General features: G+C 41.9%; 1 protein-coding gene, 1 long non-coding RNA gene and 1 pseudogene across 2 annotated transcripts; 2 read left to right on the top strand and 1 right to left on the bottom strand.

Moving 5' to 3' along the window:
* Positions 1–1,346: 1,346 nt before the first annotated feature.
* LOC125292243 lies at positions 1,347–5,747 on the bottom strand (annotated as a pseudogene).
* Positions 5,748–12,027: 6,280 nt separating this feature from the next.
* Positions 12,028–17,241, top strand: LOC125291912. The gene is made up of 3 exons (XR_007193083.1): positions 12,028–12,102; positions 13,743–13,779; positions 17,215–17,241. It is a non-coding gene; the product is annotated as an uncharacterized LOC125291912 (long non-coding RNA).
* Positions 17,242–17,651: 410 nt separating this feature from the next.
* Positions 17,652–25,450, top strand: LOC125292508. Its single transcript, XM_048239849.1, has 6 exons — positions 17,652–17,694; positions 18,856–18,988; positions 21,738–21,850; positions 22,530–22,577; positions 24,048–24,499; positions 25,141–25,450. The coding sequence occupies exons 1-6, from the start codon at positions 17,658–17,660 to the stop codon at positions 25,144–25,146; spliced, it is 789 nt and encodes a 262-aa protein (XP_048095806.1). The 5' UTR covers positions 17,652–17,657; the 3' UTR covers positions 25,147–25,450.
* Positions 25,451–25,649: the final 199 nt, after the last annotated feature.

Raw genomic sequence — 25,649 nt, 5'->3', positions numbered from 1 at the left:
TGGGTCTCACATTAAGGGGTTGTCCTCCAGGTTATATGATAGAGAGATGTTACAAAAGACCCAATTCAAAAACGTGTGTGTTACAGTGTGTGCTTTATTGTGACCACCACATATTGAAATGTTCTAAATATCTCATGACTTTTCATTTCTCTAGTTCTCTCTCTCGTTTGCCTTTCATGGTGTGGAATGGCAAATATAAGTTGGAGCAATTGTGACATTACACTCTGGGGAGCCGTACTGACCAAAAAAGATTAGCTTTGATTGGCATTGCAATATGGGCAGCTGTAATGGCCACATGACTGGTGGCGATTGTGTATGATTGTATGTGCTTCATCATAGAGTGTCCCAGTGACTTCCGTTTTACTTCCGCTACAAGGACCTATCTTTCAAAAAAATATGAACGGGAGTTAATGGAGAGGTAACAGTTATTTTTTGGTCCAGTTTGAATTGTGTCACGAATTTCACATATGATGTGTGTGAATTTAAAAGATAATTTTTCACATCAAGAAAGTACTGTTGTTCGATAAACTTCAAAAGGTTGGTTTTGTCCACTCAGTGGACTACATCTCTCGTCTCGAACGATGTATGTCACCAACGTAATGAAACGATAAGATTAGCTGTTATGCTAGTTAACGGTTGCATCTTGCTGCCTGCTATGTAACTTAACAGTATCTAATGTACAGTCTATGGACGAACAACTTACCTGATGTGTTTAATCCTCTGACTCATGGTATTTTCATCGGCAAGGAAAGCCCAATTAAGACCTGTTGCTGATATGCTTGTACAATCTAGTGTGGCTGTGAATGAGATAACGTCACTAGCGCGACTGATGGGTTTGTAGTCGTTGGAATTACAATCTTTCACAATGTTGTAATTCAATAGTTACGAAACAAACTGCAAATGTCTTTACATGAAAAATTGTCTTTAAAATTGACAAACATCATATGGGTAATTCAAGGCACAAGTCAACCGGGACCAGAAAATAATTTATTTTTCGCCATAGACATAGAAAGATAGGTCCCATGGAGGCAAACGGAAGGGGCGGGACTTCGGCTCTCTTTTGAACAGTTTGTGGTTACTTGGTGAGGGTCAGGAATATTGTTTGAGTGACAGATTTAAGAGCACTATTTAAAAAGGGGTTCTTTTGCACCTTGTAATGATTTTTGTAAGCTTGTGTCATACGTCAAACAGAAAAAAAGAAAAGGGACCCTTGCAATTAAAAAAAAAATAAATAAATAAAAAAAATATATAAGGCAGTGAGATAATCATGTAGTTTGTAGTTTAAGTCATGAGATAATCATGTAGTTTGGCTCTCTCTCCTGAACACTATGCCTCTGAGTTCCTGTCTACAGAGCATCATTCACACCAATAACGTCTTTGATCCAGGGCAGGAAGTGGGGCACTCTCGTGTAGACTTCTGGGTATTCTGGGGTATCGCACGGTGCACCTGTGTAGGCTGTGACTCCATACAGGACCTTGGCCTTGCCCTTTCCACAGATGAGAGGACCTCCAGAATCACCCTGGCAACAAATGGAACATGGGACAAGCCAATCAGGAGACAGTGCTCTCTGACACAATTTATGACCTGTTCTATTAAGGAAGTGAAAAGTCATGCAGAACTGTGTGTCTTTGCTACGATGTCAGCAGAAAGGACAGGCCAGGTTTCCTCATAGTGGTCATTTGTTGAACCATATGACATTCCTGATCTTATGGATCACACTGGACATTAGACACTCCCTTTATGGTTGGTCAACTAAACTATAACAACTATAACTATAACAAACTATAACAGTATTGGTGGTATGATGATCTAAGAGATTTAATTCAACACAGCTCACAACTGCATCCATCAAAATCACTGCAAATGATTTCAGCTGACGTGAGATGCCTGTGTCCAAATATGGCCCTGGTCATTCCTGGCCAGTCAGAAATGGGTGCTGACTTACCTGACAGAATCCTCCTCTGCCGTCAGGGACGCTGCAGGTCATCTGGTCCTGGTTGTAATACTGCTGCCATTTCGCTTCACAGTTCGCTGTCTTGTCCAGCATGACTTCAGCCTCGTACAGGACACTCTCTGCTTCTCGCCCGAGGACCCTCTTCCCCCACCCAGCCACCTCACACACTGCTCCCCCGCCGGATCTTCCCATATGTCTTAGGGGGCTCCAACACCTTCACAAACTTGTTCAAATGTAGCCTTGTCTTCAGCTGAGGAGTGAACAGTATACAGAATGCAACAGTGTTCTCAAAGGACAACTCCAGTTTAAGAATAACCGATGGTCTATTTGATATGGGATGATAATGAGGGTAAACATTCATTAAGGATCAAAACTAATAATTAGACTAATTAAGCAGACTAATTTTGAGTAAAACTGGAATATGCATTTACAACAAATTAGCATATAGTAATAGCCTTTGAGGCAAGCTAGCTAAGTCAAGGTAAATCACTGATTAAATTGATTCACCTTCAACAGCATGATGTCATGCTCTCGAGTCCTGGGGTCGTCATTGCGAAGCTTCTTCTTGGGGTACTTTGGGTGAGGGATGAACTCAGAGATGCCAATGTGCTGTTGGCTCTTCTCCTGCTTACTGATGTTGTGGGCGCCCAGCACTATGTCGTCTAGGGGATCACTAAGGCATGCACACAACAACCAATATGATTACAAAGAGTCCAATCAGTCATTGTGGGTTGTTCATTAAAAGAAACATAGCACTAAAATATAGTTTATATAGCACATATAGCAACACTTACAACAAGTCTTACTGATCCTAGCACTCACCAGCCGTTTTAAACTGACAAGTAACTGTTAAAAACAGCACTCACCGACGCACTTATTCTTACTGTACTCTAATGTTTTTTAAACTGTCCTAAAATTGTGAGAATTGTTCTAAAACTTACTGTTTACCATGTTGTTAGTCGCTTTGGTTAAAAAGTGTCAGCCAAATGTAATGTAATATAATATAGCACTATAACACACAATCAACAACTAACATGAATGAGGACAGACACAAGACACAAGCATTTGCTTTAGTGTGGCTCATTAATATAAACACTTACAAGAGGAACCCCACGTTTCTTCCTTACTCACACACATACACATACACACACATACACACACATGCACACACGCACGCATGCACAAGTATGGTCGCACCTGCGATTATAACAGTGTGCAGCAGTCAGCACGTGAGTCCTCTCTGATCAGCACTCCTCCACACCCGTGGTGTCTCCCGTGTCTGCAGTGAGGCCATGTAGGGTCTGGGGGGGCTTGGCCCATCACGACCACCAAAGATGCCACTCTGCACGCCACCTGATAGTCCACAAGTATCCACAGATCATCAGCATTATGGCAGGGTATATCATTTCCATGTTAGATCAAATGATAATTCATTCACAACTATTACCTTACCTGAGATTAATATGAGATCAAATTATAATGAATTCACAACTATAACCTTACCTAATATGAGATCAAATTATAATGAATTCACAACTATTACCTTACCTGAGATTAATATGAGATCAAATTATAATGAATTCACAACTATAACCTTACCTGAGATTAATATGAGATCAAATTATAATGAATTCACAACTATAACCTTACCTAATATGAGATCAAATGATAATTCATTCACAACTATTACCTTACCTGAGATTAACATGACATCAAATTATAATGAATTGCAACACCTTTGCAGTGTGCAGTAAGTAGTGAGTGAGTAGTGTAGTGTGCAGAGTGTAGTGAGTGAGTAGTGTAGTGTGCAGACTGCAGTGTGTAGTGAGTAGTGTGGCCCAGCAGCACCAGTGAGCAGTAATTAGACTACAGCACTTACTGGACTTACTTCTTCTCATTTATTTCACCCTTATCTTATCAGTAGATTAACAGCAGCAGTTAGTATAGCGTGAGTCTATCAGAAGCATAGCATCTGTGTGTCTGACACAAGTTAGCATAGCATCAATGTGTCTGACACAAGTTAGCATAACATCTGTGTGTCTGACACAAGTTAGCATAGCATCTGTGTGTCTGACACAAGTTAGCATAGCTTCTGTGTGTCTGACACAAGTTAGCATAGCATCTATGTGTATGTCAGAAGTTAGCATAGCATATGTGTGTCTGACAAAAGTCAATAAAAATACCTGCAGACATGAGGCAAGAGATGGGCTGTTGTGGCTTCTGGTGTGTGTGTGTGTGTTTCAGTTTGTGTCAAAATAGCAACAAGACCATCTAGGTCGGTTAACCCCATCCCTGCCATCTTATTTTTTCTCATTAGTTCTTGCCACTATGGTGTGAAATTCACTGATTGCATGATGCAGACATCCCAAGTCTCCCGGAAGTTCTGGGAGTCTCCCGCATATTGATAGCGGCTCCCTGACGCCCGCAAATTAGATAAAATCTCCCGGAATCTAGAGCAAGCGATCAAGAGCACGCATATGAGACCGCGTGTACATCTGAGTGTAGACACAACGGTAGAGAGAGAGAGGGGTGGTGCGTGTGAGCCTGAGCGCATCCAAGACAGAGAGCATCCTGATTGGCCTATTTCGCTAAATCAACCAATCAGTTTTCGGTGTAGGCGGGCTTTTATCTCTTTTCTCCCGAACTTAATTAATCAGTTCAATGTAGGAACAGGAGTGCCATGGCAGAGTCAGTGCCTCAAAAAAAGGAAAATGTAAGACCCATTTCAAAGTGTAGGCTAGCCTTGTCTCATAAGAGTAAAAAATAATGATAGGCCTAGTCTTGCACGCTGCACTGTTTGTAACAGTGACTTTAGCATTGCCCATGGTGGGTTAAATGATACAAAAGACATGATGAGTTGAGTTTAACAAGTGTCAATTCATGTGCATATTATTCAGGTCTATAGCTTGCTAGATGGCTAGTTGCCAAGCCTACATGAAAAGACCAAACTACCAAAATCTACATATTTTCACAATTTCTATCTATAAGCCTTATATGGTGTAGCCTAGGCCTACTGACTAGACATTATACTTGTATATTAATCTTAAGTAGGCTAAAGTTTTTAGGGGGGGGGGTTCGTGATACTTGTTGTGGCTTCCTGTGTGTGTGTGTGTGTTTCAGTTTGTGTCAAAATAGCAACAAGACCATCTAAGTCGGTTAACCCCCTGCCTGCCATCTTATTTTTTCTCATTAGGTCTTGCCCCCATGGTGCAAAATTCACTGATCGCATGCATTGTGTTAATGTGGCAACTGTGTCCTGTTTCATTTCAGCGCCCATGTTAACAGGTTATATCTGCATGAACAGAATGTATGTAGTTTCACTGTTTTAGAAGAGGAGGGGACAGTGGACATGCAGCCAATAAGCACTCAGTATCAAATAAATTGATTGTTTTATTGTAAACAAAGCCCTGGGGAGATGTACATTAAAATAAGTTATGCTGTAGATTAAAATTCACATAAGCGCATACAGAGAGAGAGAGAGAAAGAAAGACAGAAAGGAAGAAAGAAAGAAAGAAAGAAAGAGAGAGAAACACTAACGCAAACACAGCAATGTGGCTCATGGGTCCCTCTCTTTCCTCCCCATCACCTTGATCCAGGGCAGGAAGGCAGAGACCCGGGTGTAGACCTGCGGATAGGCTCTGTTCCTGCAGAGACCCGGGTGTAGACCTGCGGATAGGCTCTGTTCCTGCAGAGACCCGGGTGTAGACCTGCGGATAGGCTCTGTTCCTGCAGAGACCCGGGTGTAGACCTGCGGATAGGCTCTGTTCCTGCAGTCCTGGCTGGTGTACGCATCAAGACCCTGAAGTTTAGTATTGCACACTAGAGGCCCTCCTGAGTCTCCCTGGAGAGAGAGAGAGAGAGAGAGAGAGAGAGAGAGAGAGAGAGAGACAGAGAGCTCAGATTGACAGACAATGAACACTTTGCAACTTGTTGTTGTTGTCCTGAAAACACTTCTGAACACACTTCTGCTGCTCTTACATAACTTGCACCACTATGCCACTTGCATACTTAGGTCAAACAGAACTACCTCAGCCATTTATTGGCCTGACTTTTGCACTATTATATTGACTGTCTACTGTATGCACAATTGCACAATTTCAACCCAAATTTTGCTGCTCTTATTTCTTCATTGTATGTGCCTTCTTATTTACTTTTTATATTGTTTACTTGAATGTTATGTTTGTCTGTGGACCTAATTGTAAAATATGTCTTGTCTCCACCGTGGGATAGTGGGAAACGTAATTTCGATCTCTTATATGTCTTGACATGTGAAGAAATTGACAATAAAGCAGACTTTGACTTTGAACAACAATGAGTTTTTCTTGACAGGAGCTCTTTGTATTGTGTGTATCATAACAAAAACTGTCAGAATTCAAATGTGGGCCTAATTTGAATGGTGTTGTGCTGTGCGTGACACTTTACTGTGTGGCTTTGTTTTTTTTTTCTTTCTTGTTGTTGTTTTCCATCTATTTGCAAGTCAAACATGTGTCCTGTCTTCACAGCAATAGTTGGCGTGGTGATCCATCCCTCATCACTGACGTGTTCATCACTATCCTTAAGGACCAGTCCACGCCTGCCTCTAAACACAAGCACAGAGTGGAGAGCTTCAGGTGGATGCTGCATACCTGCTTCATAACTACATCAGGTGAGTACTCCGCATCTTACTTATGCATTTAGCGCTCAGTTTTATCCAAAGTGTCTTATAGATACTAATTTGAGGGGCCAGTCTCCCTGTAGTAACTTGGTTAAGTGCCTTATGGATACTAATTTGAGGGGCCAGTCTCCCTGTAGTAACTTGGTTAAGTGCCTTATGTTTACTAATTTGAGGGCCCTTGCTCAAGGCCACAACAGTGGGAGCCAGGAATCGAACCCATGGCTTTCTGTGACTACTGTATACTAAACAAGTCTCTTAGTCGCTACACTACCACTTCCTCGTACCTGTCTCAGGTAGGTACTTAACTCATCGAGTGCCAAAATGCGTTGAGTGCCAAAAACGTAATATTACAAAACTAGACACTCTAACACACCTTATATGTGATTTTGGGAACTCTGTGATGAATGGAAACTAAATATATGACGATCAAAACTCATGAAAACGGACGTTTTATCTGGACATTTTATCATAACTCGGTTGCCGCTTTGGGTCGAATCAGTGACTCATGCACGTCAGCTCAAAACCAGGCCATTTTCGTGGGTCTATCACTAGGTGGCAGTCTCGCCAGGTCTCGCTGATCACTTCCTTTAGTGTCTATGATCACTTCCCGGAAAGTTTACAGGCAACACTTCATATTTCATGAAAGACGTTATATCCCCATTTCTAGAAAAAAACAGCGATTTTGATGAAAACTAGCCACTGTTTAGCTTGGGATTTCTCAGGAACAGAGGCGTGTAGAAATACACGGTTTGCACCCACTGAGAGCATAAAGTGTCACCTTTTAAACGAGCCATTGTATGTGTTCATAGCTATAACACAGAATATGTTTTGGCTGTACAAAAATCATCAACAATGGTCTAGATTGCAGGCACTCTAAGACAAAGCTTCCGAAAACAGCTTGGCATTCAATGAGTTAATTTGGGATTTCATTTCACAAGAGAAAACAAATGTCCAGTGCCCATTGTGATATTCTATATGAGGTCAGTGTAACTGACCAAGGAAAGGTTGAGATTTCTTCAGGATGTGAAGGAGACAGGAAGCTTCATGTGTTGGATGAGGGATATCCTTAAGCCTCCAGATATTTATGATATTTTGTCTTGATGTAACCAAACGTAATGTCAGCCGATTTGTTTTAATTCCTTATGTGTGACTCTGAAGTGCTGAACTGATGGGCTTTTGGGTTTTCACATGTTTTATGTTTCCTTGAGAGCAGTTATTGCTCATGCTACACAAGAGTGTAGGTCCAGTTTATGAATTATCATGAATTAATGCATGAATTGATTTGTGATTTATGCATTACTTTATTCATATCTTATGACTCCTCATGGTCATCATGATTGCATGAATTTAAGGTTAATTGCTCATGAGTTCGTCATGTCTGTGGTCCCTCAACTAAAGTGGTCAATAATGACAAGTGTTTAGAGAAAGTTGTGTTCAAATCAGAATGTGAGCAGTGATTGTTCATGTACCCTTACCGTAAAGTGTTTCCCAGTATTGATACGTCTTATTCACAGTGGATGTGTGTATGTAGGTCCAGTAATGGTACACCTCATTCACAGTGGATGTGTGTATGTAGGTCCAGTAATGGTATGCCTCATTCACAGTGGATGTGTGTATGTACAGTAGGTCCAGTAATGGTATGTCTCATTCACAGTGGATGTGTGTATGTAGGTCCAGTAATGGTATGTCTCATTCACAGTGGATGTGTGTATGTAGGTCCAGTAATGGTATGTCTCATTCACAGTGGATGTGTGTATGTAGGTCCAGTAATGGTATGTCTCCACTGAGTATACAAAGCGTCACCTTTAAACGAGCCATTGTATGTGTTCATAGCTATAACACAGAATATGCTTTGGCTGTACAAAAATCATCAACAATGGTCTAGATTGCAGGCACTCTAAGACAAAGCTCCGGAAACAGCTTGGCATTCAATGAGTTAATTTGGGATTTCATTTCACAAGAGAAAACAAATGTCCAGTGCCCATTGGGTGATCATTTCACGAAGTGGATGATATATGAGGTCAGTAATTTGTAACTCATTTCACAAGGAAACAAAGGTCCCAGTATTGATATGTCATTCACAGTGGATGTCTGTATGAGGTCAGTAATGAACTGATTCAAGTGGAAAGATGAGGGATATCCTCAGTGATGTGATAGACATGATATTTCATGTCTTGGATGTAGGTCCAAATGGTATGTCTCATCTGGCTATTTATAATTATTTATGTCGCACGTGTAACCAAGCGTGAACTGATGGGCTTTCACATGTTTTATGTTTAATTCAGAGCAGTTGTTGCTCATGCTACACAAGAACTGTAGGTCCAGTTGGGTCTTTCATGTTTTATGTTTCCATGAGAGCAGTTATTGCTCATGCTACACAAGAGTGTGGAGTCAGTTTATGAATTATCATGAATTAATGCATGAATTGATTTGTGATTTATGCATTACTTTATTCATATCTTATGACTCCTCATGGTCATCATGATTGCATGAATTTAAGGTTAATTGTCATGAGTTCGCCATGTCTGTGGTCCCTCAACTAAAGTGGTCAATAATGACAAGTGTTTAGGAGAAAGTGTTCCAAATCAGAATGTGAGAAAGTGATTGTTCATGTACCCTTACGAAAGTGTTTTTAGTATTGGATAATGCCTTATTCCCAGTGGATGTGTATGTAGGTCCAGTAATGGTACACTCATTCCACAGTGGATGTGTATGTAGGTCCAGTAATGGTATGCCTCATTCACAGTGGATGTGTGTATGTACAGTAGGTCCAGTAATGGTATGTCTCATTCACAGTGGATGTGTGTATGTAGGTCCAGTAATGGTATGTCTCATTCACAGTGGATGTGTGTATGTAGGTCCAGTAATGGTATGTCTCATTCACAGTGGATGTGGGGTATGCATGGCGGCTGAGTTATCTTTCTGTATTCATTGGTACCCATATTAACATGTTAGATCTGCAACCGCAAGCCTACAAGAGAATAGAAGATGCATGAGATGCCCATTGCCAGAGTGTTTCGCAGAGACAATTCAATTGTGCTTTCGTGAGAACACTGGAATTTCCGACATGACTGTTCTTTTCTCTGTGATGTTCTAATCTAGTGTTCCAACATGGCTGTTCTTTTCTCTGTGATGTTCTAATCTAGTGTTCTGACGTGGCTGTTCTTTTCTCTGTGATGTTCTAATCTAGTGTTCCGACGTGTTCTTTTCTCTGTGATGTTCTAATCTAGTGTTCTGACATGGCTGTTCTTTTCTCTGTGATGTTCTAATCTAGTGTTCCGATGTGGCTGTTCTTTTCTCTGTGATGTTCTAATCTAGTGTTCTGATGTGGCTGTTCTTTTTCTCCTTGTCATGTTCTAATCTAGTGTTCAATCAATGTCTGACTGTTTCTTTCTCTGTGATGTTCTAATCTAGTGTTCCGATGTGTTCTTTTCTCTGTGATGTTCTAATCTAGTGTTCTGATATGGCTGTTCTTTTCTCTTTGATGTTCTAATCTAGTGTTCTGACATGGCTGTTCTTTTCTCTGTGATGTTCTAATCTAGTGTTCTGACGTGGCTGTTCTTTTCTCTGTGATGTTCTAATCTAGTGTTCCGACGTGTTCTTTTCTCTGTGATGTTCTAATCTAGTGTTTTGGCTGTGATGTTCTGTTCTTTTCTCTGTGATGTTCTTTCTAGTGTTCCACCATCAGGATTTTATCTTGTTCTTTTCACACATGATGATGTTCTAATCTAAAGTTCATAAGTATCAGTATACTAGTATACTCTTTTGATCCCTTCTCTAATCTCTCTCTCCTCCACACATGCTGATGCAGCTCATGTGTTTATAAGTATCAGTATATAAGTATACTCTTTTGATCCCTTCTCTAATCTCTCTCTCCTCCACACATGCTAAAGGTATCTTAGTCTTAGTCAGTTTTAGTCAACACATTTTAGTCTTTTTTTTATAACAAATTATTTCTGATTACCATTTAAGTCAAATAGTGTTTCACACATCTCAATTTTCCAACAATATTGTGTGTCCACAGGGCTGCTCAGTCTCTGTTATAATTACTCATTCTGATTTTTTTGTCAGTCAGTATGTTTTACATGCACAGGTAAGTCGTTATAGCTCACAGTTATAGCTTCGTACCAGATTTGACAATAGACAGTAAAAGATTTGACTGTCATATTAAGTAGACCAGTGTTTCTCAAAGTGTGGTCGGGGAATCGCACGGGTGGTCTGCAATATCCCAAGTGGTCCTTGAGCAGGCGTGGTAAAAACTCTAAATATAGATGAGGTTGTTTGCAATATTGAACCAACGGCAATGTAAAAACAGTTCTGCAACACTGTCTATGTAAGATATACCAGTTTAAAATCATACAGAGAGAGAGAGAGAGAGAGAGAGAGAGAGAGAGAGAGAGAGAGAGAGAGAGAGAGAGAGAGAGAGAGAGAGAGAGAGAGAGAGAGAGAGAGAGAGAGAGAGAGAGAGAGAGAGAGAGAGAGAGAGAGAGAGAGAGAGAGAGAGAGAGAGAGAGAGAGAGAGAGAGAGAGAGAGAGAGAGAGAGAGAGAGAGAGAGAGAGAGAGAGAGAGAGAGAGAGAGAGAGAGAGAGAGAGAGAGAGAGAGAGAGAGAGAGAGAGAGAGAGAGAGAGAGAGAGAGAGAGAGAGAGAGAGAGAGAGAGAGAGAGAGAGAGAGAGAGAGAGAGAGAGAGAGAGAGAGAGAGAGAGAGAGAGAGAGAGAGAGAGAGAGAGAGAGAGAGAGAGAGAGAGAGAGAGAGAGAGAGAGAGAGAGAGAGAGAGAGAGAGAGAGAGAGAGAGAGAGAGAGAGAGAGAGAGAGAGAGAGAGAGAGAGAGAGAGAGAGAGAGAGAGAGAGAGAGAGAGAGAGAGAGAGAGAGAGAGAGAGAGAGAGAGAGAGAGAGAGAGAGAGAGAGAGAGAGAGAGAGAGAGAGAGAGAGAGAGAGAGAGAGAGAGAGAGAGAGAGAGAGAGAGAGAGAGAGAGAGAGAGAGAGAGAGAGAGAGAGAGAGAGAGAGAGAGAGAGAGAGAGAGAGAGAGAGAGAGAGAGAGAGAGAGAGAGAGAGAGAGAGAGAGAGAGAGAGAGAGAGAGAGAGAGAGAGAGAGAGAGAGAGAGAGAGAGAGAGAGAGAGAGAGAGAGAGAGAGAGAGAGAGAGAGAGAGAGAGAGAGAGAGAGAGAGAGAGAGAGAGAGAGAGAGAGAGAGAGAGAGAGAGAGAGAGAGAGAGAGAGAGAGAGAGAGAGAGAGAGAGAGAGAGAGTTTGTATGCATCTCAGTGCAGCACATCATATGTTTTTTTTTTCTTTCTTGTTGTTGTTTTGCATCTATTTGCAAGTCAAACATTTGTCCTGTCTGCACAGCAATAGTTGGCGTGGTGATCCATCCCTCATCACTGACGTGTTCATCACTATCCTTAAGGACCAGTCCACGCCTGCCTCTAAACACAAGCACAGAGGGGAGAGCTTCAGGTGGATGCTGCATACCTGCTTCATAACTACATCAGGTGAGTACTCCGCATCTTACTTATGCATTTAGCTCTCACTTTTATCCAAAGTGCCTTATAGATACTAATTTGAGGGGCCAGTCTCCCTGTAGTAAATTGGTTAAGTGCCTTACAGATACTAATTTGAGGCCCAGTCTCCCTGTAGTAACTTGGTTAAGTGCCTTATGGATACTAGAACAGAACAGGGCCGGAGTGGGGCCACTTTTCAGCCCGGGAGTTTCAGGCTCAAGACCGGCCCACTTTTTTAGTGGTGGTGGAAATTGGATAAATAAAGCAAGTTCAGCTCTTACTATCCTGTAGTTTTTATTAGTAATATGATTCAAAAATGTGTAAAGGTTATAAATAATGCACTTAAACTGAGAAGTTAACAAAAGATATTTCATTATTCCACAATGATAGGTTGATACGTTAACAAAAACAGAAAGAAAGAAATAAAGCATTCTATATATACAGTCTATGGTCTGTACTGTCATATTTCTTACATTAAATAACTTTAATTCATATGGTTTACTCTATTATCCTCTACTTATAGTCATAGCTAATTTCGTGCTCATCATTTTCAGTGGGGAACTGACTGATCTGCTCCTCAGGCTACTTTTTTTTACTGCATACACAGGTCAAGCTTGAGTTTTGTTATCAATATGCATAATATTTGCAAAGTCTATGAATCGCCATATTGGATGATACGAAAAGGCTAATATTTTAATTAATATGTTGCTTGAGAATAGGTTGACAACGCTATAACGGCCAATAGCCCAATAATTACTCCGCTAATAATCATTGCATAGGCGATCTCTCTTTACCAGTTGCCACTTATGTCTGTCCTCTTCAAAAAAATCTGGAAGATCTGGAATCTGGCACATTTGGCAGCATTTTCTCCAATGTTTTTCGTCTTTTTTACCTGGCCTCTTCAGTCCCTCCTGGCCTTTTCAGTCCCTCCTGGCCTCTTCAGTCCCTCCTGGCCTCTTCAGTCCCTCCTGGCCTCTTCAGTCCCTCCTGGCCTCTTCAGTCCCTCCTGGCCTCTTCAGTCCCTCCTGGCCTCTTCAGTCCCTCCTGGCCTTTTCAGTCCCTCCTGGCCTCTTCAGTCCCTCCTGGCCTCTTCAGTCCCTCCTGGCCTCTTCAGTCCCTCCTGGCCTCTTCAGTCCCTCCTGGCCTCTTCAGTCCCTCCTGGCCTCTTCAGTCCCTCCTGGCCTCTTCAGTCCCTCCTGGCCTCTTCAGTCCCTCCTGGCCTCTTTCTACCATCTATCTTCCCTGACGCTTATCGCTATTCGCTACGGTAGGGCTGGCTATAGTGTCTGAGAAGACTTTTTGGGAAAAGACAGGCTATATGGACCCAACCAACTCTTCTTGGGAGGGGAGAACTCCCTCATGCAGAGGCTGCAATGTTAGGCATAGAATGTGGAACGTGTGTAGCCAACTTTAAGAGAAGATCTAAGACTAACGTGGCAAATGTGAATATTTTTCCCTCGACCGGCCCAAAAGTGAAGCGGCCCACCGGGAATTCTCCCGAATCTCCCGATTACCCACTCCGGGCCTGGAACAGAAACCTGAGCTGCCACTGTATCATCCCTCTCTCTCTCTCTCCTCCTTCATTTCTCTCTCTCTCCCTCCCTTACTCTCCCCCCCCTCTCTCTCTGCAGGTCATGTGGTCTCTACTGTTATCAGTTCAGCTCCTGGGTGAGACACTCATACACACACACACAGACTCTCTCTCTCTCTATCTATCTATCTATCTATCTATCTATCTATATGAATTGACATTGTTGTTTACTATTGCTATTCTCCTTAATATAATTTGACAAACATTCTAATCTGTTCCCTGTTATATTTTAAATATGATGTTGTTTTTTTGTTTTTTGGACAAAGGCGTCTCCAAAGTCCCATAACCATAACCATAACCAGATAGATAGATAGATAGATCAGAGTCCTGCAACGGGTCGGGTACCCGCAGAAAAACGGTTAAATGATGACGTCCCTAAAATGTGCGGGCGGGTATGCGGGCGGGAAAAGAACTCCTTGCGGGCGGATACGATGAGAACCAAAACAGTATAGAAATAAAACATCATTGAAAAATATGTGAAATATTTGTATATCTAAATTACCATTACCACATCGCAAAATATGTGTTTTAGTCAACGATACGACACTTGACCCATCACATCAGTACTCGACGACTTTTTTGAATTATTTGTTTGATGCATCTATGTGTGAAAACATTAAACAATCTAACCGCCTCAGAAGTTTGGAGCACAAGAGAGTAGGCTACAATGGATGAAGTCAAGGTAAAGTTGGCTAGTGGCAGGCTCAGGTTGTTTTTTTTCTTGTTCTCTTTGTTTCATTAACAGGTCCATTTTTTTTTTATGTAGAATAATGTTCTGATGCAGCAAAGTTTGGGCTATGTTTCGTTGTTGTAAGGTTTATCCCTGACGAAAAATGTAAAAAAAGGTCAGCCCTTTTACGTGCTTCAATTGTGTGAGAAAAAAAAAATAAAGCACATTCATTTAAATTATTTTAGCTTGTGTGTGATTTATCGCGGGCACGGGTCGGGTAACGGGCAAAATATTAACGGGTCCGGGCGGGTGTGGATTTAATTTTAATATCACCACAGGTGACGGATCGGATCTGGTGCTGAACTTCTCGGGTGCGGGCGGGGGCGGGTCTAAAAAAATGGACCCGTGCAGGACTCTGAGATAGATAGATACTTTATTGATCCCCAAGGGGAAATTCAAGGTCTCAGTAGCATACAGATATCAGACACAACATGCACTTACAGCAGAAATGGTAAACATAAGTATAAGTATAAACATATAACTAAACTCCACTGTATAATAAAAACAGTAGAAGATAAGAAAGATAAGAAAACTAACAAAACTAAATACTAAATACACTATATAAATTAAATTAAGAAAGTCCAATGTGCTTGAGGGTGATCAAGCATAAGACGCTTGTAGTGACAGGGCCGGGACTGGTAAGGTGCTAAAGGGAGTGAGTCATGGTGAAGGTGCAAACAGTAGTACAACATTAGTCCAACAGTGCAAGAGTAAAGTCTAGAGACCAGCATAAATAATATGGACAAATAGGAGAGTAAAGTATAATGTAGACAAGGTAAAAAAAAAAAAAAAAAAAACTATTTCAGTGCAAGGACAGGTTGAGGTAATAAGGTTATAGCCATTCATTCATTCATTCAGTATTGTAGCAGAAGCCTGACCGCAGCCATTGATCATGTGTGCTAATATAACATGAAAAACAGTGTAGCAATAAAACAGTAGTGAAAACATTAGGCTATGTACATTAGTAAAACAGTAGTAAAACAGTAGTAAAGCAGTAGTGGGCAGTCAGTACTCAAAAACATGGACATGGAGAGGGTGGATAGGCAGACAGACTATGCAGATAAGTCTATCTCTCCTCTTCCCTTCAGTGAGGCATTGAACAGTTCAATGGCCCTAGGAACAAATTACTTCCTCAGCCTTTCAGTTGTGCATGGCAGTGAGCTTAAGTCTCCAGCTGATCAAGCTCTTTGGTTTTGATAGTGCTGTAGAGCCGGATGACGCTCATTGTCCAAGATGTTGATCAGTTTGTTCAGGGTCCTTTTGTCAGATATTAAAGTGATGCACTCCAGTTCAGCTCCCACTACAGAGCCAGCTTTCCTTACCAGCCTGTCAAGTCAGCCAAGATCCTTCTTCTTTGTGCTTCCACCCCAGCATACCACTGCATAGAAGAGGACGCTGGCAACAACAGACTGGTAGAACATCCTGAGGAGCTTGCTGCACACATTGAAGGACCCAAGAGTCTCCTCAGGAAGTACAGCCTGCTCTGTCCTTTCTTGTAGAGTGCATCAGTGTTGGCTGACCAGTCCAGTTTATTGTCCAGGTGGAGACCCAGATACTTGTAGGTGCTTACCACCTCCACATTGACCCCATCAATGGAGACTGGTAGCAGAGCGGGCTTAGACTCATGGAAATCCACCACCATCTCCTTGGTCTTTGAAGTGTTGAGTTGGAGATGATTGAGTTTGCACCATTGCACAAAGTCCTCCACCAGGCTCTTGTACTCCTCCTCTTGCTCATCCCTGATACACCCCACAATTGCAGTATCGTCAGAAAACTTCTGCATGTGGCATGACTCGGTGTTGTAGCAGAAGTCAGATGTGTACAGGGTGAACAGGACTGGAGAGAGCACAGTTCCCTGTGGCGCTCCGGTTCTGCTGATCACAGTGTCAGAGAGGCAGTTCTTCAGTCTGACGAACTGTGGTCGCTCGGTTAGGTAATCTGTAATCCAGGTTACCAGGTGAGCATCTACACCCATCTGCAAGAGCTTGTCTCCCAGTCTGAGGGGTTGGATGGTGTTAAAAGCACTTGAGAAATCAAAGAACATGATTCTCACAGCACTTTTCCCCTTGTCCAGGTGGGAATGTGTCCTGTGTAGAAGATAAGTGATGGCATCGTCCACGCCCACTTTCTCCTGGTATGCAAACTGTAACGGGTCTAGTGCATGGCGTACCTGGGGTCTGAGCATACCTAAGACCAGTCGCTCCATTATCTACATCACATGTGATGTTAGAGCGACAGGCCTGAAGTCATTAGGCTCGCTGGGGTGTGGTTTCTTGGGGACGGGGGTGAGACATGATGTCTTCCACAGTGTTGGTCCGAGACGTAGACTCCAGTTGAAGATGTGCATCAGTGGCTCCCCCAGTTCAGCAGCACAGGCCTTGAACAGCCTTGGACACAGTCTGTCAGGCCCCGCTGCCTTACGAGGATGACCTTTTTTTTAAAAGATAACTTGGTCACCATGTGGGGGAGAGGTGCGATAGCCTGATCAGCAGTGATGATGGAGGGGGGAGGGAGGGGGAGGGGGCAGCATCTGGGGTCTGTGTGTCTGATGGCTGTTGACTGAGGTCGTTGTCACCTCATTGTTTGTGGTCGCCATGTGGGGGACTCCACCCCACTCTCCACTCCACTCCACTCCACTCCACTCAGTAGCACACTCCATATACATTCTGTATGAAAGTTTCTAGTTCATTCACTACCATTGCAATAATCATCAATGTAAATGCAATATTGTATCCTTCATTTCTTCCTGATGATGGACCAACAGCTTTCTGTTCCTTTCTAGCTCTGTGGCCTGGAGCAGAGGGGACAAGTGAGCATGCACACACACACACACACACACACACACACACACACACACCCCATGCACACACACACACACACACACACCCATGCACACACACACACGCACACACCCATGCACACACACACACCCATGCACACACACACACACACACACACATATACACCCATGCACACACACACACACACGCACACACCCATGCACACTCACACACATACACACACACACAAAACACATACACACACACACACACACGCACTCATATACACACACAAACACACAAATGTATGCACACACACACACATGAGTTCATATACACACACAGACACACACATTTACTTGCTCAGTAAACACAACAGCTGGAGCTACCTACACCACTGGCCTATTCTTACATGTTGACTTCTTTCTTTCTAACAGATCTAATAATGATATGTGAAGGAAACACAGCACAACTTGACTGTGGTGAAGTATTACCTTGCTCACTTTTCCATTACACCACATACATACACACACACACACACACTCACGCACACACACTCACTAACTCATTCACACACACCACACACACCTCACTCACTCACTGACACACACAAACGCAACACACACACCTCTCTCACTCGCACACATACACACACTCACTCACACACACCTCACACACACACACACACACACACACCTCACTCACTCACTCACACACACACACACACCCAGACACAACTCATTCACTCACTCACATACCACACACACACACCTCACTCACTCACTCACTCACCTCAATCACTCACACATACATTCACTCACTCACTCTCTTTCTCTCTCTCTCACACACACACACACACACACACACACACACACACACACACTCACTCACCACTCACATACGCACTCACACCAGACACACACACCACACACACACACACTCACTCTCTCACTCACACACACTCACTCACACATACCCACTCACACTTACATATTGAGTGTGTTGACCGACATGTGAAGCTTGGCAGGGAGCTTGTCTCCTATGGATGTTTACTGTAGTCTAGTTGTCTCACTATGTTTACTGTAGGCTAGTTGTTTACTATGGATGTTTACTGTAGGCTAGTTGTTTACTATGGATGTTTACTGCAGGCTAGTTGTTTGCTTTAGTTGTTCCCTTGATATTTGTACTGGTCCCAGTCATAGTACAGCACAAATCAGACTAAATCCTATGGATGTTTACTGTAGGCTAGTTGTTTACTATGGATGTTTACTGTGGGCTAGTTGTATCCTATGGATGTTTACTGTAGGCTAGTTGTTTACTATGGATGTTTACTGTAGGCTAGTTGTTTACTATGGATGTTTACTGCAGGCTAGTTGTTTACTATGGATGTTTATGGATGTTTACTGTAGGCTAGTTGTATCCTATGGATGTTTACTGTAGGCTAGTTGTTTACTATGGATGTTTACTGCAGGCTAGTTGTTTGCTTTAGTTGTTCCCTTGATATTTGTACTGGTCCCAGTCATAGTACAGCACAAATCAGACTAAATTTTAGGAGCTTTTGAGTTGACCTGAGTATTGAGAAATCTGGAATAATAATGCATGTTTAAACCAGCCAGTTTTCAAACTCTCTGCCACCATTTCAGGTAGTGATGTTATCCAGATCTACGCTGCCAACTACGGGCGGACAAATAAATGCTCCTGTCCTGATGGAGTCCCTGCTCACCTCGAAAACACTGCATGCTTTGCAAACACAACGCTCCAAAAAGTCAAAGAAAAGTAAGTTAAGAACATTTGCACTCATCTGTCATCATTTCCAAACCGGTTTTAATGTGCAAATTACTTTCTGTGTTTTCCGCCTGAGTACTGAAAGCAGGACAACAGTCACAGGTAGGGGTCAACCAATTATCGGCCGGGCCGATTATTAGGGCCGATATTTAGCATTTTTATAATAATCGGTATTGGTAATTTTCCCACCGATAAGCCGATATTGAAATGGATAAAGAATGAAACGCACTACTTTGTCTGTAAAGCTTCTCTCACTCCCTGCATTTGCTACTCTGTGGTCGAGAGCATTGTCCCGCCCACTACACCGTCTGATTTGTTAGTTAGCACGAATACAGCCAATCCGGATCAATGACTGAACACAGAGAAAGTTTCTCACTGAGGTAGACTGACTGGGCTTCAGCTGTATGGAGCTATTTTTCGAAGGTAGCCTAAGGAAGATACCTTACATTGCTGAAGTTGCAATGAATCACAATCATCTACACTGAAGTTACAAAAACACCACTTTGTAAGCTATTGTCTCTTTGATCTGGATCAATAAGTAAAGCACCCACTTCCTTCATTTAGCGAATTCCCATTGATGCACGTTAGTTTTTTTTAGCCTACTAGTTACAAACTCGGGTGCTGCACGTCACAAGTTCTTTGCCTCCCCCTCGTCCATTAATTGTAAATAACGGACGTTGGCGGACGTTATCCCTTAGGCCTACATAGTAGACAAGTCCTAAATTATGCGATAGCGAACGTCAAAATGTCTAGTTGCTCCTTTTTGAAACGGCATCCAGGGCCAGCCGTAATTTAATCCGACCTGAACTAAATCGCGTCCTGAGCCGGCTATTAACACAAATTGCATGCTTAAATAGCCTAAGAACTAGGGGTGTAAAGATTAACCGAACGTATCGGTATCCGTATCGGTATCCGTTTTTAACGTGTAAGATACGGCTACATCGATACGTGAAGCCCGTGATCGAATAAACCTGAAATGAACCGGTCGTTATATCGATTTACATGTTACGAATCGGTTCACAACCTTTTCTTTCTCTTCAGACTCTCATTTACGCTGCAAGCAGCGCGTTCACCCCACTTCCGGTTTTGAAACTACACGTGGCACGGATTTGTTGGTAATGCAGTTTGTTTTGGGCTACATTCATTGCCCAAAGTTGTCAAAGGACTTCATTACCCATACATCTACTGCAATTTAAGCACGTGACAACTCGCAATCGGTCGTTTGTTTGACAGTTTTTACTCTTTTGTTTTTTAAAATACAGCGCGAAATTAAACACTAACTGCAGCATTCCTAAACGGCTGTGTTTGACTGAAATGTAGACTATTCTTTTTTCATTTCAATACAGTATATGATACAAACCTCAGTTTAGATTCACACATTTGTTTTTGCCTAATTGACATGACCATGATAATTGATAATATAAAATTAATGTGCACCTTAAGCAAATAATATAAAATCTTTCAGAATGCTTTCCATTCTTCAACTGCATCGAATTGCATTGAATCGCATCGCATCGAATCGTACTGTACTGATTGTTTTTTATGAAAAATTTATCTTTTCTTGTATCGAATCGTGCCCATGTATCTAGATGTGAATCGTATCATCTTTTACAAGAGAGATTCACACCCCTACTAAGAACTATTTTAAAACTGTTTTGTTAAACTATTCAACCATAACACTTGCCATCACACACCTCTCCCTCTCCTTCTCTCGTGCACTCACACACACAATGGCAAAGCATTCTCTTTGTGACAGGTCCCTTAACATAGTTAACAAGTTAAGTAATCACTTAGCTCTTGGATTAACATCATACACAGGATTTACATTTGTGATGCAAGTTGATAGACAATTGTGTATCAAAAGAAGAGAGGAAAGTTTGCATAAGTAAATGCTTTTGAATGATTTTTTTGCAGCATATCGCCTTTACTAGGCTATCTACCCTCCTTTTTGACAACTGACATATTGGTTTTACATATTGGTTATCGGCCTCCTGTTTTGGTAATAATTGATATCGGTATCGGACCTGAAAAAAACATATTGTTTGATCCCTAGTCACAGGCCAGGTATTTAGTCGCCTCTGGGCCTAAATCTGAATCCAAACCAGCATTTAAGCTGTGTTTTCACTGTCAGTTAAATGTGACCCAATTCCATTTGTTTTGCTCATATCTGGCACAATTATAATGTGCAGCCGCGTTAACATGTAAACATGGAAAAAGTTCACAGATTCCGATATTTCCATATCAGTGTCAGAGGCCTGACACTGATATGGAAATAACATATATAAATAATATATCTAATATATATAGATATATTAGATATGAATCAGATATGTGCCACTGTATTCACAGTGCCATCTGTTTGTTCACCATTTTGGTGACCGAAATTCCTCTGGTGCGCATGCAGATGGTCTCAAGTGATAAATTAGTGAACCACGTAATCATAGATATGTTATGGCCCACTCTGAAACATAGATGTAAATGGGCAGTCCAAAAAATCAGATCAGAACTGTGCATCAAGGCCTGCCGGTGTAAACACAGCCTTTGTCCACCACTTTGGGCCTACAAGTACTGACGACTGATTCCAAAACAGCATTTACTGTAGTCCACTCTCTAGTCTGTAAGTATGTATAAGTTTATATACTCTTTTGAACTAGTAGGCCACGGCTGCCCAATGAACAAACTGCTGAATGAACCCAATTCCTAAAACAAATAATATTTTCCCCTTTTGTCTCCTGAAAAGATGTGAGGGAAGCAGCACATGCACACTGGAAGCCAAGAGTGAACACTTTGGAGATGATCCCTGCAGTGGCACATTCAAGTACCTAAACATCTCCTATTGCTGTCTTCCCCCAAGTAAGGAACAACACAAACATGTTCTTCTGTACGGAACTGGAGCGTGTCTATCTGACACTGCTGCTCATTCACTCACATCATAGGATCGCTTCGCCTTACTCTCCCCTTCAACAACACTCTTTGAGATCATGTAGCTGATGGGTATTTCACAAAGCCAGGATTAAGAAATCCAAAATAAGAGAAAGTGAGGCGTGACCTTTATCAACAAATTCTTTGAAGACATCTTTGAAAATTCACCCTTCAATTCCACTACTGACCATTATGAATAATTATATAATACAGTCAAAAGAGCAGTATACATCGCACACTGGAGATTAATTATATAATAACTGTCACAATTACTACAATAACCCTGTGGCATTGTGTAGACCATCTGTGGAGTTTTGCGAGCAAATGAAAATAGCAGATATGTATAGGTACAGATGGAGTAGGCAAGTGAGACTAGATACTACCGTATTTTCCGGACTATAAGTCGCACCGGAGAATAAGAGTCGCACCAGTCAAAAAATGTGTCACGAAGAGGAAAAAAACATATATATAAATATGTATAAATATGTTGCACCTGTGTCGCCGGACCAGCCAAACTATGAAAAAAAAGTGTGACTTATAGTCTGAGGTCTGTGTGTCTTTTTCACACACGTATCTCCTAATATTAAAGTGTTTGTGTTTATCTTCACAGACTCTCAATCTTGTCCCACCTGCCAGCCAATATCCAACTACACCCTGTGTGAGTTCACCTCATCAGTAATAATTAACTTCACATAGCTAATTACCCCATTTATCTCTATTAATATTATATATAGCTTCACATAGCTAATCACCCTATACATCTCTATTAGTATTAGCTTCACATAGCTAATCACTCCATCTCTATTAAAGATGCAGTCAGTGCAGTCATCTCTATTAAAGATGCAGTCAGTAATCGTACATGATTTCAAGCCTGTAACATTTTTTTGTCACATTCAGTAATGATCTGTCTCTGTACGCAGCCCACACTGTTGAAGCTGTTAGACCCATGAGGAACTTTTGGAGGTTCTCCCATTTGAAACTGTGGAGGAACCTCTTATGCTTCACATAGCTGATCACCCCATTCATCTCTATTAATATTACATATTAGCTTCACATAGCTAATCACCCCATACATCTCTATTAATATTACATATTAGCTTCACATCACTCCATACATCTCTATTAACACTTTGAGTTCCAAAAACATAATATTGCATTTTTTGTTTGCATGCGTTGAGTGCCAAAAGCGCAATATTGCATTTTTAGCTTTTTTAAAAATTACGAAAATAGACAATCTAACACACGTTATTTGCGATTTTGGGAACTCTATGATGAGTAGAACTGAAATAGATGACGATCGAAAACTCATGAAAACGCACAATCTGGGCATTTCATCATAACTCGGCTTTTGATGGTTGCCGCTTTGGGTCGAATCAGTGACGAATGCCCGTGACGTCAAGTCAAACCCAAGCCATTTTCGTGGGTTTATCACTAGGTGGCAGTCTTGCCAGGTCTCACTAGGTCACTTCCCGGAAACTTTACAGGCACTTCATATTTCATGAAAGACGCTACATCTCCATTTCTAGAAAAAACAGGGATTTTGATGAAAATTAGCCACTGTTTAGCTTGAGATTTCTCAGAAACAGAGGCATGTAGAAATAAACGGTTTGTGCACACTGAGAACTTAACGTCCCACCTTTCCAACGAGCCATGGTATGTGTCTATAGCTATAACATAGAATACGCTGTGGCTCTACAAACATCATCAAAAATGATGGCTTCATGTAGCTAATGACTGCATACATCTCTAATAATATTACATATTAGCTTCACGTAGTTAATCACCCCATACATCTCACATCTCTATTAATATTACATATTAGCTTCACGTAAATCTAATCATATTAGCTTCCGTGCTAATCATACATCTCTATTAATATTACATATTAGCCATTCTCTATTAATATTACATATTAGCTTCACGTAGCTAATCACCCCATACACAACTATCATTTCATACACCTCTATTAGCATTACATATTAAGCTTTACACTAATCCCATAGACATCTATTAGAGTTTTTTCTGCATTAAACACACAAGCTGGAATGCAGGGCAGATGTCCTGGGTTGTGTGTGTGTGTGTGTGTGTGTGTGTGTGTGTGTGTGTGTGTGTGTGTATGTCCCTGCAGATGACCTGGTGTTTGTCCCAGAGCCGATGTCCTGGGTTGGAGCCCTGCACCACTGTGCTAAGAGGGGCTCCAGGCTGGTGCACATCCTGGACAACTGCACCCAGTTCCGGGTGGAGGAGCTGCTGATGGAGGTGGCCACCTACTGGGGCTGCGCGGAGAAGGCCTGGGTGGGCCTGGAGCGCTGCATGATCAACCCCCAGGCCCCCTGGGAGTGGAGCGGGGGAGCGGCCGTGGGGGACTACGATCGCTGGAACACCAGCTTCCCCCGCAACCCCTGCTGCTTCCACTGCGGCCAGCTGGTGCAGGAGGGTGGAGACCAGGACCACCAGAAGTACCTGTGGCAGGACGCCTGCTGCCAGGAGCAACTCCCCTTCATCTGCCAGCTGACCTCACCTGTTAATGACATACAACCCTGCCAGCTGAACTCACCTGTTACTAACACAGATTGTTTGGTAAGTAGAGCAACACATTCTATGGTTTCATAGAACCACACATTGGTCAGGTGAGCTCACATGATGCAAATACACACACACATCTCATCTGTTCCAAACACACCTTTGCTGGTGAGTTCCTCAGAACTGTGTAGTTCTGACAGTTCCTCCTGTCAGAACTACACATCTCCAAGGAGACCTCTTTTGTTTGACACATGTTAGAAAACACACACATCTGCTGGATGAGTGCACCTGTTAGAAACACACACATCTGCCAGGTGAACTCACCTGTTAAAAACACACACATCTGGCAGGTGAACTCACCTGTTAAAAACACACACATCTGTCAGGTGAACTCACCTGTTTATAACACACATCTGTCAGGTGAACTCACCTGTTGGAGCCACTCATGTTCAGGGTGTTCTGTGTCTGGATGAGACTGATGTGTGAATTACCTGCAGAGTTCAACACTAGGGGGCACTCATGCTGATTGCTCTACTCTCATCTCTGTAATTTTGAAGTTCAACACTAGGGGGCACTCATGCTGATTATGCTACTCTCATCTCTGTAATTGTGAAGTTCAAAACTAGGGGGCACTCATGCTGATTATGCTACTCTCATCTCTGTAATGGTGAATTTGTGCTTCTTTTCTGTCATTACAGATTTGAGACAGCAGATGGCAGTAAAGGACCATTCAGCAGGTACCATTTCAACAAGGCTGCATTGTGCCTGCTGGATCAGTAACCAAGCTCTATCATGTAGTTCTGAATTATTATCCCACACACTCACAGTCCAAAAATATCTGGTTAAATACTTATGAAGAATCACACCGTATTCGTGTATGATTTAGATTGTATAATGTGAGGTAAAGTGGAGTTAATATTAGAAAAGTATCTATTAGTGTAATATTACATTTCTTCCCTCTTAAATGCACAATTGTGTGAGATGACATGGACTTCTGTGATTTGAAATATCTAAATAAACAATCAGCTTTTCATTAATTAACAAATCTGAGTGTGTCATTGTTTATGGTACAAATAGTCAAATGTGTCATTTTCAACATTGATATATTCAAAGTGAAGATTTCTTAAAACGCTGCAGGGATCCGTGTAAACAGAGTAAACATGAAAGACATACTGTCTAATGAGGAGACACAGCACTCAAAAATCCT

This window comes from Alosa alosa, chromosome 3 (genome assembly GCF_017589495.1).
Source record: "Alosa alosa isolate M-15738 ecotype Scorff River chromosome 3, AALO_Geno_1.1, whole genome shotgun sequence".
Classification (NCBI taxonomy): domain Eukaryota; kingdom Metazoa; phylum Chordata; class Actinopteri; order Clupeiformes; family Clupeidae; genus Alosa; species Alosa alosa.
Note: the sequence above shows the minus strand (reverse complement) of the source record. Positions and strands in the feature narration are given on the sequence as shown.

Coding starts and splice junctions, on each gene's coding strand:
- LOC125292508 (XM_048239849.1), top strand. CDS start 17,658: ATGATATGTGAAGGAAACACAGCACAACTTGACTGTG. Junction 21,851..22,529: donor CTATTGCTGTCTTCCCCCAA/GTAAGGAACAAC, acceptor TTATCTTCACAG/ACTCTCAATCTTGTCCCACC. Junction 22,578..24,047: donor AATATCCAACTACACCCTGT/GTGAGTTCACCT, acceptor ATGTCCCTGCAG/ATGACCTGGTGTTTGTCCCA.